The 17546-nt window shown below is 47.6% G+C and overlaps 1 protein-coding gene across 6 annotated transcripts in view; it reads left to right on the plus strand.

The window, feature by feature from the left end:
- PDLIM1 (PDZ and LIM domain 1) overlaps positions 1–17159 on the plus strand; it is a 44784-nt gene extending 27625 nt beyond the window's left edge. For 3 of the 6 annotated variants that reach the window (XM_071438974.1, XM_071438973.1, XM_071438975.1), the window contains exons 4-8: positions 5252–5442; positions 7757–8092; positions 11817–11971; positions 14882–14999; positions 16622–17159. In XM_071438974.1, the coding sequence (XP_071295075.1) occupies positions 5252–5442; positions 7757–8092; positions 11817–11971; positions 14882–14999; positions 16622–16808 (987 nt within the window). In that variant the 3' untranslated portion in view covers positions 16809–17159. Of the gene's footprint in view, positions 1–5251; positions 5443–5674; positions 5737–7756; positions 8093–11816; positions 11972–14881; positions 15000–16621 lie in introns of those variants that run through there. The other 3 variants (XM_071438979.1, XM_071438978.1, XM_071438977.1) reach the window with 3 other exon arrangements.
- Positions 17160–17546: the final 387 nt, after the last annotated feature.

Genomic DNA, 17546 nt, shown 5'->3' on the forward strand with positions numbered 1-17546 from the left:
CAGAGTGCTCTCACACTCTGAGGTTTGGTCAAGGGCCCGTTTTCTTAGAGCTGAGTAAACATTTGCGCTGAGAAATGTTTCATCTTGTTTCCTTTTGGCGTGGCTCTCGAGGTGTGCAATCCAGCATTGCCTGCCCTGAGCTTCTGGGCTCTGACTTGGGATGCAAAAACACCCCACGTTTCTGAGGCCCTGTGAGGCAGCAAGTTTTGCTGGTTCACTTGGCTGCTCCAGGTGCCTGTGAAGGCTTTTGCTTTTCCCTGCAACTGCAGTGTCTGAGTACTGATTTTTTTTTTTTTTTTTTTTAATTTTTTTCTTTAGTTTGTGACGTGAGGTGAGAGGGAATCCCCTGACTCCAAGAGCTGGCCAGTCTTCAAATCACTACTGCACACCTGAAAGTAGTTTTTGGCTTCAAGCAGGCCTTTGCTCCATGTTTGACCTCTCTTTCCTCCAGACTGCAGAGAGGTGGCCTGGGAAGGGGAGAGGGCAGGCAGGGGAGGCAGGGTGCTGTAGGTGGGTGGCAGCAGGCATTAGCCAGCACCTGTGAGGGCCTAGCCCAGCACCTGTGAGGGCCTAGTCCAGCACCTGTGAGGGCCCAGCCCAGCACCTGTGAGGGCCCAGCCCAGCACCTGTGAGGGTCTAGCCCAGCTGAATGCCTTCAACCATGCTGTGGGGAGAGGAAAACCCCACTTAACGGGGAGAGGCTGCTTGACCCCGCTCATCTTGGTTTAGTTTATTCAGTGAGTACAAAAAGCCTGCAGATTTTTCCTGTTTCTGGTGGTGACGTCCATACAGGCCCTGCACAGGATGGCCTTGGCCACGTCACTGCAGGGTGGAAGGGACCCAAGAGCCCACCCTCAGCCCAGTCTGCTCCCGACCTGCTCGAGGGCACGAGGCCATGAAGGTGTCCAGATGGCTTTGTGCCACTGGATGGGTCCCAGCTCAGCTGATAGAGGTGGCTCATCCTGGGCTGGCTGTCTGTCTGCTTCACTGACAGCTGGGAATTTCCCTGAAGCTGCCTGCCCCCATTCCCAATGGTGTACACGGGTCCAGTGGTGGAAGTGTTGGTGAGGAGGAAGCAGACTCTCATGCTACAAGCTGCTGGCTGGCTGCAGGCACAGCAGTGACAGCTGATGTAGCTGTGGGGATTTTACAGCCTGCACGTCAATGTCACTGAGGATGGCCTCATATGAGAGGGAGGAAGGGGCCATTGTTTTCCCTGATAATTCCCCATGACGCAGCCTGCAGCTGGTGCAGTAGGAAATGCTGATCTGCTTCCTGCCCTGGCACAGGGATGTTTTCCCCATCCTCACAGCCTGGCACCTTTGCTGGCAGCTCCCTGCCTGCGGGCTGTGGTGGTGGCAGTGGGACCCCCTTAGGACCCAGCTGGAATGGCTGTGTTGCAGTGCCTGCAGTGCACAGCTGTGTCCCATCTGCCCCAGAGAGGGCTGCTGCCACTATCAGCCAGCACCCAGAAAACTCATTTGGCAGAAGATGTGCATGTCTGACCTGAAGCTACAAATGTTGTTTGTCCTTGGGATTAAAAAATAGCTTTTTTTCTGTGAGATGGGGACATTTGCAGCAGGAGCACATGGGGTTGTGCTCCAAAGCCATTTTGAGCTTGTTCTTATGGGGGCTAGCTTTAGATAGGGAGGAGGCTGTTGAAGGAATTGCTTCAATTTCAAAGTGAAGTGAGAGTTCAGAAGCAGCCGGTAGAGAAGTCTATGCAGTTGCTAATCTAGTTTAGCTTGGTCTAGTCACTCTGCTGGGCCCTCTGGAAACATAACCCCTGCAAAGGAAGGAGAGGAGCAAGGCTGATGTCTGTGCAGACAAAGCAATTTCACTACCATGGTATCAGTTTATAGTGGTAAAATAATGCTCTTGAATATCCTATCTGGTAGCTTGGGAGCTTCCATACCCCAGCTTCAGACCAAAATGACCACTGCTGGTATCCCTGCTTGCTGCTGACAGGGTGGTGTAAGGGCACTGAGGTAGTGCCACAGCTGGCCAGGAGAGTGAGGCAAGTGCTTCCAGTTCTGCCTGCAGGTGCCAACAGAAGGTGTCTCTGAAGGGATCTAACATTAATCACACTCCTCTGTACTACTCTCAAAGAAAGAGCAGGTCATGTCCTGACTGGATAAGATCGTCCTTTTAGGTGACTGCCAGTTCTTCCTCTGCAACAGACCATTGCTTATTGCTCTTGCAGTCTGTGCTCCAGCCAGGAATGCTGTTTAATGCTACTTGCCCCCTTTTCCTTGTGTTGGTCCTGGGATTGCCACAGCCTTAAAGATGCTGCAAACCCTAGGCATCTCAAATGCACAAACTGGGTGCTGTCCCCACCCATATGCACAGCGTAGCTGGGTTTTTGCACTAATGTTTTCCACTTGCCTGCTGGTGACGGGTTTTTGGGAGTGTCACTTATCTGACTTTTTTTCCAGTAGTAAGTGAGAGACTGTCACATAAATATGATTCCAGGAGCTGGGGCTTTAACAAAACTGCTGCACAGCACAGGCCCTAGGTTGGCAGTTCTGGAAAATCCCTAGATAAATATATTTGACAGTGAGAACACATTATCTTTTGATCTTGGGATCATGAAGGCACTTGTTCTTTGCAAATTCCTTCCACAGCTTGAGCAAAAAGAACAGCATGGTGTAACAGGAACTGCTGGAGAATTTGGATTATCCAAGTGCACTTTATAATGCTACTGCTCTTGTAATACTTGTCTGTATACTCTTGAGTTATTCACTTTCTGTGATGTTCTCCACATGGGATTTTTCTAATCTTCAGACACCAGGTTCTGCACCAATTTCTCTGTTTAACTGTTAAACTCCCCTATAGTCAGTGACCTCTATACATCTGAGAGCTCCTGGAGATGCCCCAACACTTTTGAAAGCTTAACTTATGATCTTGGTGTAACTACACAGCAGAAAACCTACCTGGTGTCAAAAAGCAGGACAAAAGCTCCTATGTGGATTCTGTGCCAGAGTGTGTGTTGCAGTTCTTGGAGTCAAGGCACTAATGTGATGTCAGTCTCTCTTCTCCATGTAGCTGCCCTGTTCTTTCTGTCTCAACACTTGCAGGAGGATAAGGTTCCTTGAGGCCTCCATCACTGTCAAACTCAATTTGCCTTGGCTGACACATTCAAAGATTCAATATGCCCGTGTGCATGTTGGGTATGTAATTGAGACACTTTACTTTCTTAGGAAACCAGAGTTTAAAAAACCCAACCAAACTGTAAATTACTTTCCTTAATTCTTGATTAATGCTTAAATGTTTCCTCCACACATCTTGTGACATGATTTCAATGTGGAGTCTATTTGACCTAAGAATATAACCCCCCTTAGCCTAAATCTTCTGCCTCAGTCTTCCATGAAACCGAGTATTTATGTGCACATCTGTAACCCTCTCCCACTCATGGCCTCTGAATGGTGGGCTACCATGTGTATTTAGTGCTGATATAACTGTTCCCCATGGTTTGATATACGGGTTAAAGTAATTTTTTTTTGCTCAAATCCACATTTTTGCCATGGGAAGGACTATTTTCACAAGTCCTGTTATGTGGTTTGATTGAGATTACAACAAAGGGAGATTAGCTAATTACTCCAGGGTCATTTTCCCTTTGGTGTGTGGGAAAGTTTAATGGCTAACATCCATACATATTGGCCAGAAAGCTGTGGGAGAGCAGCCTTGTCACTCCACACCTGAACATCTTGAGCTACCCTGCTGATTTCAAATGGCTTGTAATTCATGAGGGCTTTTGGATCCAAGCCGCTCTGAGGGATTCTGTGCTCTGCTTGATGCCATAAATAGCATTCAAATGCCATGAAGTGGGATGACTCCCATCTGTCAGTCTGGGAAGACTAGCCAGCTGCCTAAGGAAGTCTGGAGACAAAAAAGTGATTTAAAGAAAAATCTGTAAGGGGATTTAAGTCATGCTTTTTGTCTAATGAGTGTTTATCTTGTAACTGTATCTCTATCAAACAAGCGCTGTGAGATGTTCACAGTGCAGTCAAAGCTCACGTCACTGCTGTAGAAGTCAGGGCCTGTTTGGAGTGGGAGTGGGAACTAGTTGGGTTAGAGCTGGGACCCAGCAGGCTGAGAAGTGCCCCCTTTCATCCTGTGCCATTGGCTGTTAGCCATGTATTGAAGCCATGCCCAATCTCTATGGCTGCCTGAAACATTTCAAAAATTGTGTTTTGGTTCCTTCTCTTAGCCCTCAATACCTCAGCCACCTCTGTGGCTCTTTGTCCTTTCTTATGCCTGCTCTAGTGAGGCCAAATTATACTTTCTTCTTGCTTTTGTCAAGCATCTTCTCTGGGGAGAAAAAAGCCCTGGATGTTGTTATCTCTGCCAGAAGGCTGCTAATTCCCAGCCTGCTGAACTGGTGATAGGGCTTAGAAATGTCCTCATTTTTGTTAGCACTGCCTGTGATTAAGAAGAGTCCTAGCTCAAGTCTTATTTAACTTGGATTTGCCCTTTTTCTTATCAGATTGTAGCCTATGTTTCTAAGTATACACTACCACTGCTGGAAGCCTCCAGTTTGCAGCAAACACAGAACATCTGGGTGATATTTTGTACTTCTGACACTGAAGAAGTTGCTGAAAGTTAGCTGTCACTGCCTGTGGACAATCTTTTGTATTGACAATGGCACTTCACACCTTTGTTGTGGATTTTCTTGTCCAGAAATTCCAAAGTTGTTCATCAGTGACATTTGTGTACCCTGGTCTTAGCTGAAGGAGCAGAGATGCTCCAGAGCACTTGTAGTAATGACAAATCCCTTCTTTTTTGGGTTGCCTTATCTAAAGGAAGCTGAATTTTCAGATGTCATTGAGAAGTTCTCTTCTTTCTGTCCCTCATCTTCTCTTTTCCATAGAAATCAAACCTGCTCTTAGGAATTGCAAGGAATGCTTAAAATCTGTAGTCTTGCATGAGGAAGTTAGTCCTGTAGCTTACTGTAGGCTTGCAGGAGCTCCCAGGTGTGTGGCACCTTGAGCTAATAGCTCTGGCAGTGTTTCTGAGCTCTTTTGTTGCCAGTATGTCAATGCTGAAATGTCCTGAAGGTCATCCTGAAGCCGACCAGGATGGGCCCTCGTGCCATCTGGAGGATGCTCACTTGCTTTGGTGGTTGTGGTCACCTGCTCCTCAGCTGAGACCACACATGGAGGCCACCACTGCAGTGCTGTGGGGCTGCCCTGTCACATCCACCTGCATGCCTGAGCACCTCTGACTGTTGCCTCTGCTCCTTTGCATGCAGGAAATAAAGCACATAGGAAGTGCACACAATCGGAGTGCAGTGCCCTTCACTGCTGCCACAGCTTCTGCCCCCAGGGTGATCACTGCTCAGTACAACAGCCCAGCAGGCCTCTACTCCTCAGAGAACATCCAGACCTTCAACAGTGCAGTGGAGACAAAAACATCACCTGGGGCCCTGGAGCCTACCAAGCCGTAAGTACCTCCCTCATCCCTCTCCCTCCCTGGGCCTCCAGGGAAAGGCTTCAGGAGACACAAGTTCACTGCAAAGGTACCAGTCTGTTAAACCAAGGCAAGCTCTCTTTCAGGACAACGGGAGTAGAAGAGGCACAAGTCTGGATGTTGTTCCAGGGACAGGGCTCAGAGGAGTGGGGAATGTTTCATGGGTGCAGACATGAAATTAATGCTGTTGTGTTTCTTTGTCCAGCAGAGACCGTCGCAGTTTCCGCGTGCGTTCAGCATGACATACCAGCCCGCTGGTCTGAACAGGTGCCTGATAGCTTGTTACAAGCACTTCCTAAAGTTAGTGTTTTGTGCCTGCTTCACTGCCATGCTGGGCAGGAATGGCACCAGCTAGTGCAGGAAGCACACCCATCCCTGTTCCCAGCTGGCCTGGGATTCATAGCCAGGCTCTGCCTTGGTCTGGATATTTCTGTGGTTTATTATCAAACTTTGCTTTTCACAGGAGTTTTAAAGAGTAGCTGAAGCATTCATTCAGTGTGAGGGATTTTATGTATGAGATTGAAAAGGGTCCCAACCTTAAAAGGGCCTGTTCATTTTTGTGTTTGCAACTGAGCCTCACCAAGGACATTATTTTATCCTAGATTTTCAAAGTTCCCCTTTTTTCATTGGAGGTAATAAACCAGAAGCTACCTGAAAGTTTTCTGGCTGTGATGGTCAGGTTGCTTAACTGCCCTAAGCCTCTGCATAGCAATATCAAACCGCCTAGAAGGCTTTGGCTATTTTTATAATAAAAGCTGGAAGAACAGTGCTTTTGGTAATACTTGATTAAATTTCTGACTTGAGAATGGGGAGGCAAAAGTAACTTCAGCCTCTGCTGTTGCAGGGTACAAAGACCTGATTGTGGTTTAACACAAGCCTGACAACTTTCCTGCGAGTGAAACCAGCTCCTTGCATTGGCAGCCCAGTCTGCAGCGTGGTCCCTTCCAGGCAGTTACAGTGCTGCAGCTGGCAGACGAGGTGACAGATTGTTCATTTGCTTCTGGTAGACTCACCAGCCTCATTCAGGGGCTGGGCAAAAGCAGAGCAAGGACAAGGGAAATCTGACATTGCATTAACCTGATGGGACCATCTGGCAGTGAAATACGATCCCTAGTCTGCTCTGGTGTCCCCTCCATGTGCGAGCGCTCCCTGGAAGCCAGGTAGATTTGGCTGGAGCATTGTAGCTGATCCCTTTCTCTTGCAGGGGTCAGCAAAGAGCTGGGTTCCTTCTAGAGCTGTGGCTCACTCTGCTCCTCCTAGCAGGAGCATCCATTGCCAGCCCTGCTCCATCTTGGATACAGGGCATCTCTTTCATCCTTTCCTTGCTGAAACACAGCAAGTTGCAAAGGAATGCTGGGAAAACTGTGGATGAGGCTTTGATGCTAACATGCTTTTGTTTACAGAGTCATCAAAAGCAAATGAATTACTGCTGGTTTTCAATGAGAGCCAGGGACCTCAGCCTGATGTTAAAAACCCAGAATAGTCTCCCCAGTGCACAAGCACAGGATGTCTAGGTTCTCCCTTCACACACAGTCTTCCAGCTACCTTTAAATTCCTGCCCATCTGTTTCACTGAGTTATTTGGTATATACCTGACCTTGCTCTGGGTTTACCTGACATTTATCTGCATCTCCACCCTGCATCCTGCAGATACACAGGCTATCTGAACCCAGCACTTGATCCTGCTACTGCACATGGTGATGTGACTGGAGACCTAGTCCATGCTTCATCCTTAGAGGGTGTGTGGTATAAATGCAGGGTTGTAGTACATAGAGAAATAAAAGCAAATATGTCCATTGGATTTGATGTCACAAAGCAGGTGGGGATGGAGAAGCCCTACTGCTAAGCATATCTGGTTTGGGATGGGAGGTGAGATTACTCCTCAGTAGGATGCCAAGGCTAGCTTTGAGGAGAGCAGCAGTAAAGGTGGCATTCCTTGTCTGGACAGTGGGACCACAAGTGTGTGTGCAGGGAGTTACTGTAAAATGAAACCCCTGCTGCCACTTCTTCATTGCTTTTACAACCCATGCATTTGCTTATCCGTGGAGGGCTTACTTTTTAGTTTTTGTGTGGACACATCTGGAGTATGAGACCAGAGGCACAGCATTAGCCAGAAGCCTGTAAAGTTGTGTGTTCAGTGGTGTGTCCTTAAGACAATATTCTGCAGCTGCTTGATGGCTTGAAGTATTTTGCTTTGCCCTTCATTAATTTCTTTCTTCTTTCCTTTCTTCCTCCTCTGCATTTTGCCCTCAATTTGGCAATGTAAACCCCAACCAAATCTTGAACAGCCCACCTCCCCCTGCCCGTGTGGACGCGTGGGCTGGCAGCCGCCCATCGCCGGTGGGTGCAATGCAGGCTCCCGTGGCCTCCGTGTACGACCCTCTGCAGAGCTCCGAGCTGCGGCGCAGGCACAGCTCCTCCTCCAGCCCCAGCCAGGTCCGAGTGGGGCCTGAGCAGCTGAAGCACGCAGCCCAGGTCTGCCCCAACAGCCCTGTGGAAGTGGAGGTGCCGGGACTCAAAGTGCTGCACGTGCAGTTCAATTCTCCCCTGCAGCTCTATTCACAGAGCAACATCATGGCAACTCTGCAGGGGCAGATCTCTTCTGTTAGCCCTGATTTCCCCAGGTAACCTGCCCTGGCCTCTGCAGCCAACTCAGCACACCTGCTCATCTGCATTTCAGTGTCCACGAGTCCCTCGTCCCCGTCTGTGGCTCATGGCATTGTCCGGTCACAAGAAAACAGCATTTGCATTTCACCATTCCAATGTCAGTGCATGACTCTTCACAGGAGCTTTCTCTGCCTTGTGTCTGTGCCCAACACCATGGGAAACACCAAAACATGTTTTTAGCTTGTCAGTATGTCCACTGCCCCCTGCACACCCCCACAGCGGGACTTGACAGCACCTGCTGGCTTTTCTGGAGGAGCCACCTGCAGCAGATGGGTTTGCTGAGTGTAGGAGAGTGCTTTATCCTGAAAGCTGGTATTTTTCCTGCACTTGAAATAACTTTTGTTGCTTGTGACTGACAGATGCTGCTGGTCTTTGTTCTTTTCTTTCATTGGCCATAGATGTGTGCTGAGCATGTTTCATTTCAGGCTGGAGCAGGTACTCGTGCTCTCCATCTTTGGCTGACAAGTCAGGAGTTTGGAGCAGCCTGGCAGGCACCAGGCACATGGAGGGACAGTCTGTGTTTCCACCCCTGCCAGTTTGTCTGCAGAGGTTGCTGCAGCACAGGCTACCTCTGCCCAAAGGAGTGGAGGATGCTCAGCATGCTCTGAGGTCTGCAGGACCTGTGGTGAGCCTCAGCATCACACGGCCTGGGTGCTGTTTGCTGTCATCCTTGTGGTACTTGGGAACCCTGTGGCCAGTGCCTCTAAGTGACAGCCTCTGGGTTTTACAGCAAGGACTTTAGTGTCAGGACAGGTCAATCAGAAAGCACTTTTATCTGTCTTGCAGGAGTCCAGTCAAGGATGAATTGTGAACCTTCTGCTATTTATTGACCAAGCAGCTTGCAGCTGTGTGACATGTGGCCCAGGACAGTGGTCAATCCCAGGGCTTCCATGGGCCAGAAAAGGACACAGCCAGATCTCATGGCTCCTGGACTGCTCACGATTCCCTTCTGGGAACAGTGTACTTCAAAGCAGAAAAGCTGATGTCCTCACCCCTGGACGCACGCAGCCAAGCTTTGCCATGTGCCAGGAGCCAAGAGATTGTGGGAGGCTGAGGATTTACTCCTGCCTTGTTACTCAGTGCAGTTACTTGCTGTAAGTCAGTGCTCTGGCTTGTAGTCAGTACTGTGCACACCAGGAGTGGTCCCACTGCCAGCTCTCTGTGCTGGCCTGGAGAGCTGATAGTGGTCACAAAGGAGCCCCAGTCATCAGCAACTGTTTAATGGCAAAAGGGACTGCTCCAAGCACTGAGCCTTCATGTAGCCTTGAGACTCTTGTAAGAGTTGCAAAATAGGCTGGCATAAAATAGTAAAATACCCTTAGCAAAAAATAAACTGTGCTTTTTGAAGATTCTGTGCAAGGCTGTGTCTTTATGGTTTTTATTACTATCTTCTTGCCAATATTTAAGGCTCAGTGATCAAGTATTAGTCAGTGTTGCAAGTTTCCCATGGTAACAGCAATGAGATCCAGTAATGGTTGTGTAAGTCTAAGACCCAATAAATGTGGCTGGGGTTGTTCCCTACAAAGTTTCTGCATGAGGGAACTTGTGTACACAGAAAAGGACACCATTTGCTGGTGATTGCTGCAGATAAAGTACCTGTGTAACAGAAGGTGCCAAAAATCAGCTGTAATACAGAGACCCAATATCTTGCAGGTACAATTTCTGTGCCTGTGGCCTTGCCCTTTCAGAAGATACACATGCTTTTTGGAGATGTTGTTTAATTTAAGCAGCGTAGCCTCCTGCCCTGACAGTTTGAGGTATTTTACTCTGCTGGTACAAATCTGAGTTTGATGGTTTTTATATCCTTTTGGACATCTTGTATGTACAAGTGGATGTATAGGGTGCATACCTGGGAGAGCTGATATGTATGTTGTGCACTGCCACAATGCATGGTTGAAATATGATGGCTTTGTTTGACTCTAATGCTTTCTAAGATTATTTAGCCTCTGCTTTTTGGATGCATGGTATTGAAACATTCTTAGTATGCAAGCTGCAATGAAAGGCTTCTTGCATAATGTTTTTATGGGTGGATAGAGCAGTGGGAGTATATGAGTTTACATGAGATGAATGTAATATGGAGCATGGGACATCTTCTGTCTAATAGAAGGCACATAATTCTTTTATTTGGGTAAAAAGCTTCAGTAACTGAGATTCAGGTTTCAAAGGTTCAGCTGTTTGCATGTCTAATGTGCTTCCTGCTTCAGTGAAAATTGCTAAAGATGGAAACATTTTATGAAATCCTTTTTATGGAAATAGCATTTTATAACTCATGTGATGATTTTACTTCTGATTCTTGAAGAGTTTATTATGTAGAGTAACTCCCAGATGACTCAATCGGTCATTGGCATTGAAAGTATGCGGTTGCCTCCTTGAGAAAAAGATTTCCCTCTGCAATTTAGTCTGAACTTCAGGATGTTTATGTACTTTTCATGCAATCACAGAGTGCAAGAATGGTGAAACCGAGTAGACCATTTATATTTATAAGACTACATTACAGAATTGAGGTATCATAGGAGATTTGTCAGCTATTTCATTTTATTGTGTATGTTTTACTGCAGCTACAGAACACAAGGCAGGCAGGACCTTCCTGTGTCCTTTAGTCCGTCCCTTAGTCCAGCACTTGGCAATTTAAACCACTGATTTAAATAATTCCCACTGTATATTTGTCCAGACTATTTTCAAATCCTTTAGTTTGGAGGTTCCTTGCCTATCCACAACAATCTCCTCTGGTATTTCAGTGTTAATAGACATATTGGAAAGCTTTTCCCAAGGGATATTCTAAATAACCTCCTGCAGTTTAACCTATCCTCTACCCACAGCATGTGGAGTATATCTGAGGTACTGCCTCCAGAGTCCTTTTTATTCCCCAAAGACCCGTCGAGTGGCACAATGACCACCATGACTCTGTGCTGTGAAAAGCTGCTCCTGAAGCACCTTGGGCTCTAAGTAGAGGATGTAAGTCCCTCTGACATGAGGGGTGGCAGCAGCACCTCAGGGCAGCTGCACTGAGGGCTTAGCCTTAGCTGAGAGAAATCTCTGCCCTCGACCTGCTCATTATAACCTTAGTAAAATACTGTAAATGGGCTCCACCTAGAAAATGGAAATAGTAACACTCACTTGAAAACCAGACTAAATTACTTCCAATCAGAGAATCTTCTAGTTAGACCCTACAGCTGTTACTTGGTGAAGGTGACATTTACAAGCAATTCATAGGGTACTTGCAAAGAATTCTTTTTAATGGAATAAATTGTCTTAGTTTGAGATTCACAGTGGTGTAAGGTAGCAGTGTAAGGTGGTTTATGCATGCAGGGAACATGCATGGATGCACAGCTACTCGGTGGGATTCCCATCCCAGCACATGAATTCTTTACTTTCCTGTTAACAGAGCTGTGATTTCCTGGGCAGGTTTTAGCTGCTGGACCATGTGGTAACTGTGAAGCAGGGAGAGCCCTGGCTGGGGGCAGTCAGTGAGCAGCTGCTGACAGCAGTGTGGGCACAGCCCAGCCCAGCGTGCGGGTCCCGCCCGGAGCACATCCAGCACCTCTGTGTTTGTGGCCTCCCGTCATGCGTGTGCTTTGCACGTTCATTCTTCAGTCATGTGATGCATCCTGAAAGTTCTGCTAGAGGGATTGCCTTTAGTTTTCATCCATTTAACAAGAGGATTCTGTGTTCCTTCCTCAGTTTAGATCAGCATAACCAGACCCCAGGCAGCATTGCCATAGACAAACAATCTGAGGTTTACAAGATGCTGCAGGAGAATCAAGAGTCAAATGAGCCACCCAGACAGTCTGCTTCGTTTCTTGTGTTGCAAGAGATCTTGGAGTCAGAGGAGAAAGGTGAGTACCTGATCTGAGCTCTTCCCCTCTGCTGTTCTTTGGGTTGAGTAGCATTTAAAACTTTATTTTCCATTTAGCTGTTGATTGTTTAAGGTAGCACGTGTAGGTGGCTTCTACAGAAACCTACAGACCTAGTCACTAATTTGATCACTTCATATTCTCTCATTTATTAGCTTCAGTGTTTGTGGGCCCAGATCATTGCTTAATCATTGAGTGAGCGCTGCAGAAATAAACCCTTGCAACATTTAGTTATCAAGAAGGAATTTTTAAAGTTACAAAATCTCCTATAGTTTCTAAAGTTTTGCCCCCTTTAAGATAGTATTCACTGATTAAAGACCATCTTAGAGCCAAGACTTTGGATGGTATCACACGATAGTGCTCTTCAGTGAGTCCTATTGTTTCTGAACTCCATCCCCCTACACAAGAAAAAGTATCCCCTTCTGCAGCTGAATATAAAAATATAGAAGCTGGGTTACAATGAGCAGTTAATTGCTTTTAACCTCTGAAAATTCGCTCTTCTTGGCATTCTTGATCTTAAGTCTGGACTTGTACAATTCAGAGCTATAGAGTTTAAGATAAAAAAACTAATTAATTTATTTGGGGGCTAAATCATGCTCTCTTCTCCCCTTAAAAAACATAAAATAAAATGAATGAATGGGAAAAGAATTTCAAGAATGACCTTTTTTTTGTCCTTAGGCCAGTCTTTTGTGTTATTAGCTTGGCAGTGGTATGTTCAGTTTAATCCAAAAAAAGCCTGGTGCTGAGATATTCACCACAAAGAGAAACAGATCAGCCAAGTGCTGGTAGGTCTGAGGGATCTGTAGGGAAACAGCAACATGAAGGAAATAAAGAAATAATAGGAAGAAAGAAACTAGGATCATGGAGACTCTAATATGCTTTTAAAATACCTACCTGAAAGAATCTTTTACATATTGAGTGTTTGCAGCTTGCCCTGAGGGTTCAGCTCCTGCATGGAAGGAGTAGCCCGGACTTCTCCCGAAGCCAAGGTCCTCCCCTGTGCTTAGCAGTGCTGAAGAAGATAAGAAGCAAAAGCCTCTCTGTTTTATCTTTCTTTGAAGATTTGCAGCATTGTTGGGATTCTCTGGCAAAAGGTTTGCCTGCCCGATCAGGGGGCCAGGATAGGCTCTGGCATTATTCCACAGTGAACTGACAATGCTCCATGGCCCAGCCTGCCTGTGCTGCTCGGCCAGCAGCAAACAAGCACACCCTGCTGCAAGTCAGATCCTTGGTGTGATAAATGGCATACTGGATGGCATTCCCTGTGATAAATGGCATACTGGATGGCATTCCCTGTGATAAATGGCACATTGGGTGGCACCTTCTCCCAGCGGGGCTCCAGGCAGTGGCCTGCGAATGACAGCTGTGAGCCATGCCCGGCTGGGACAAGGCCCTGGGGCATCGCTGACTGTGTGGGCTGCACTGACTTACACCAGCTGAGAGCCTGGGCCAGGCACAGCGGTCAAATGTGGCTGTTTGGAAGCACCATGGGTGGTCTTTTAAGTCCTGACCCTGTGCTCAAAAATGGAGAGTATTCCAGGGTGGAACATGGCACGGTTCCTGTGGGTGTTTGATTAGGAGAGATTTAAAAACATGTTGTCGATGTTGCTGATAAGAGCAAAGTACTCGTTGAGGCAAAGGGAGTGAACAGAAGTGATATGGAAGAGTCTGAAAATGCTGCTGCTTGCTTCCCAGTGACATTCACTTGCAGCAGCTCTTGGAGGGCAGGTGGCTCTTGCCATGTTTGGAGGGTTAAGGAACTTGTACCTCTGGACCAGCATCTGCACAGAGCTGGGTGCAAACCTCTGAGCTGAAGGCTGCCCTAAAGGCAAACCAGCACAGCATCACCTGCCCCACAGCTGAGACAGGCAGTTCCCCCCATTTTCCTCTTCTGTCAGCGGTGCTGCCCTGGGCTGTGGTGAGTCCCTGACATGACTGGTCACCAGGCTCTGTCTTTGGAGGGTTTTTCCGCCCCTTGCGCTGGGAATGCCCATTGGAAGTGTGCTGTTGGTCTGACACTGGTCTGAAGGGTTTCATCAGTGTCCCTCACAGTCCAAGGTGTTTCTGGTGAAATACCATGGGAGTCTCAGCAGCCTCCTTCCCTTGTTAACTGGTGTCAAACCCCTTAGAAAAGTCATGTAGATGAGATTAGTCCCATCATTGGTGTCACTTTATAAAAGGCTCCTTTTTCCCTGCAATATTTAAAGGCTTGCCTCGTATCCCACATCTAGGATCCACTGCTTATTTAGGCATCCAGGTCAGCACAATGTCTCCTGCAAAGGCCCAGCAGAAGAGAAGGGCCTCTGTGCCCCAGAGAAGTTGCAAGAGGGAGATACCTGGAGCATGCTATGCAACAGCAGGGGAGTGCAAGGTTATCCCCAGTGTCCCAGGGCTCTGCAATAAGGAGTTCGTTAATCAAATCTTCCAGGAGTCTTGGGGGAACCAACTCCACTGTAAAACAGACAGCAGACTGGAAAAGGGCTTTGACAGTCCTCCCAACAGAACACCCACTGAGCTCAAATCTGGGAATCAGCTTGACTTTGTGTGATCAGGACACATCAGGCAGATTCCAGTGCTGCCAAGGCTTTGCTTTGCACATGTGTGCATGTGAGACACATCAGCTGAAGTCTGATGGGCTTTCAAGATGAGAAAATAATCTCTTCTGACTGCCCACCATCTCAAGCCCTCACATTTCCAGGGTGAGGTTCAGCTGTGTCCCTCCTCTCCTTCCTCCCCACACATCCCTAAATCCCTGCCCACTTTCCATGCATGAATCCCTGCCTCAGAGCTGGGGTTAAAGAATGTCATGCCCCCAGCAGATCACCTGCTTGAGAGGAACAGCCTCAAGCCACGCATGTCACATGCTCTGAAGCACTCTCCTTCCACCCCCAGGAGACCCTACCAAACCATCTGGATTTAGGAGCGTCAAAGCCCCTACCACAAAGGTGGCCTCATCGATTGGGAATGCCCAGAAGCTGCCCATGTGCGACAAATGTGGATCTGGCATTGTGTAAGTAAGCCTGTCCCTGGGGTTGAGGTGAGCAGCCCATGCCTGTGCCAGGGGCTGAGGTAGTGCACCCTCACTTACCCACATCAGTGCATCCAGGAGACTCAAGGCACGTTTATTCTCACCAGCTTTTATAACACTAACTTCGCAGGTCCCTGCAGTGAGGCAGGAGTTGGGTTTCCAGCTACAGATCCGTATCAGTGGAAACCAGAGCAAGTCCCTGTGACTCAAACCTTGAGACAGTTGTTTCTGCAGTGTTTGGCTGATCTGAAATCTGTTTACAGCATTTGGAAACAAAATGACCTTTTCATTCAGGGCCTGTGTATTTAATGAATTTCCTGTCTCAGTGCTCCCAGGCGTGGCATGGAGACTTGCCTTGGTGGTCAGAGGCAGTGGGGACTGCAGAGCTGCATTCTGCTCCCTACTCTCCTGTAGGACCTCACACCTCCACTGTGTCTATGCAGGCATATTGTTTTTTGTCTTTATGTGGGTAAAATCCATCTCCAGCAGACCTGGGGTTTGGGTTTGATACAGAGCTGCTGTATCCTAAGTGCAACCACATGGGGGACCCGGCATTGAAAAACTATGTCTTAGAGTTGCTCTGTTTTTCAACCTCAAATTCTTCAAATTCTTCCTCTGCAACACCCTTAACTTAACAGCTGACTACACAGCAATCAAGTACTGGTAGCCAAACCTGCATTGTCATGGAAGAATTCTGATTTTTCAGATTCTGCCTGCCACAGGCTATCAGATTGTTGCTGAGACCCGCTACACTGTGACTGCATGGTCCTGGCATGCCTGGAGCATCTGGACTAGTAGATTCATTAGAGAGGAAATGCATTGCCTGTAAAATATGAATCAGAGACAAACCCTGTAATTATTCAACCAGCTGGGTAGGTCTGGAGAGAAAGCACAAGGCCTTGAATAGCACTCAAAACTAATGAATTACAGAAAATAGAGATGGCTGCTGGAACAAAATAATACTGGAAAATTGTTGTGTTGGGGCTGATGGTAGTTAACAAACTGCTGTGTAGTTTTTGTAGTTTTCCTAGTCATCTGTTGGGCTGAGCTGTGAAGTCTTCAGTAAGAGCTGGCCCACATTTGACTGGATCTGTTCACTGCAGCTCCCAAGCAGCCATGTCTGAGATTAAAACAAGGATCTAGTGTCTGTGCTTCTCCCACACATCAGGCACTAGCAAAAGGGCAGTGCTGGCTGTGCAGTATTCATCCCTGCATTTCTGCATTTGTTCTGCCATCCAGTTGGCTTGTACCTGGATTTTGCTTCCCTAGATTTGTCAAGTTACTGCCTGCCATTTGATCCTGGGCATTTGAATGCTGTTGTGCTGTCTGCAGCCACCAGCTAATGCCATCACAGTAATTCTTCCCACCACAGGTTATAGGACTGTCCCCGTGTAACTTACACAGGTCAGTGCTGGGAAACACTTCCTAGAGGAGAGTTTCCATGCCAGCACATGTTGGGCTTCTAAAAGTGCTGTTAACATTTGCCTGACCAGAGGTAGGGCCTATACTTTGACTTGTCAGGAGCAGAAGAAATCTGGGCTGGGTGGGAGGTGGCTGGGGAGGAGGGAGACAGTGGGCACTGAGCAGTGCTGGTTCCTCCCCAGAGGGATGTTTGTGAAGATCCGGGACAAGCAGCGTCACCCCGAGTGCTACGTGTGCAGCGACTGCGGCACCAACCTCAAGCAGAAAGGACACTTCTTTGTGGGAGAGCTGATCTACTGCGAGAAGCACGCGTGGGAACGGGTGATTCCCCCGGAGGGCTACGAGGTGGTCACCGTCTTCCCAAAGTAAACGTGCTGCTCACAAAGCCAGTGGGGATGATTTATCCTCTGCTGATTTTCCTTGAAGAGCATTATCCCTACCCCCTGCAGAATCTTGTTTGCAATAAGGAATGTTAGGCATGGCTTTGAATTTCCTTGTCATTATTAATCCTCCATCTGTTCACATGAGATGTCACTAATTGTTCAACATTCTTTTCATCCTCTCTTTCACTTTTTTTTTGATAAACAATTTTTTTTTCCTTCATTGTGCTGCCAATCACACAGGAAAATCAGAGGCCAAAGTCAGATTACAACTTTTCTGTGTTCTAGTTATTTGCCATCTGTTTGCCTGCAATAAATGGGGTGAATCCACAAGGTAGAAGTGTCTGCTTTCTGCTGTTTTCCTTGTGCACTGGATTGTGGCTCCCAGAATGCAGTGCAGCAGAAGAGGTGCCCAGTGCACGGCTGTGTTTCTCCTGGAGAATAGTGGGAGGGATTTACAAAGTCGAGTCAGGCTGGTCTTGCTGCCAGCTGAGCTGTGAGCAGCTGCTTGCTGGCACCCAGCAAGGGGCAGGAGGGCACAGCCAAGCTGCAGAGCAGCCTGGTGCCTGTGCCCAGTGCAAGGCAGCCGAGAGCTGCCTCCTCTGTGTCCAGCACTACTTCATGATGATGGGACTGAGCACAGCAGTGTTTCCTGCTACTGCATCACCACAGATGGCCCTTTGTTCCCCACAGTCACAAACTGAGCTCTAGGAGAAAAATGATCCCA

This window comes from Agelaius tricolor, unplaced genomic scaffold, assembly GCF_023055355.1.
Source record: "Agelaius tricolor isolate 1412-34295 unplaced genomic scaffold, bAgeTri1.0.p SCAF_13, whole genome shotgun sequence".
Classification (NCBI taxonomy): Eukaryota; Metazoa; Chordata; class Aves; order Passeriformes; family Icteridae; genus Agelaius; species Agelaius tricolor.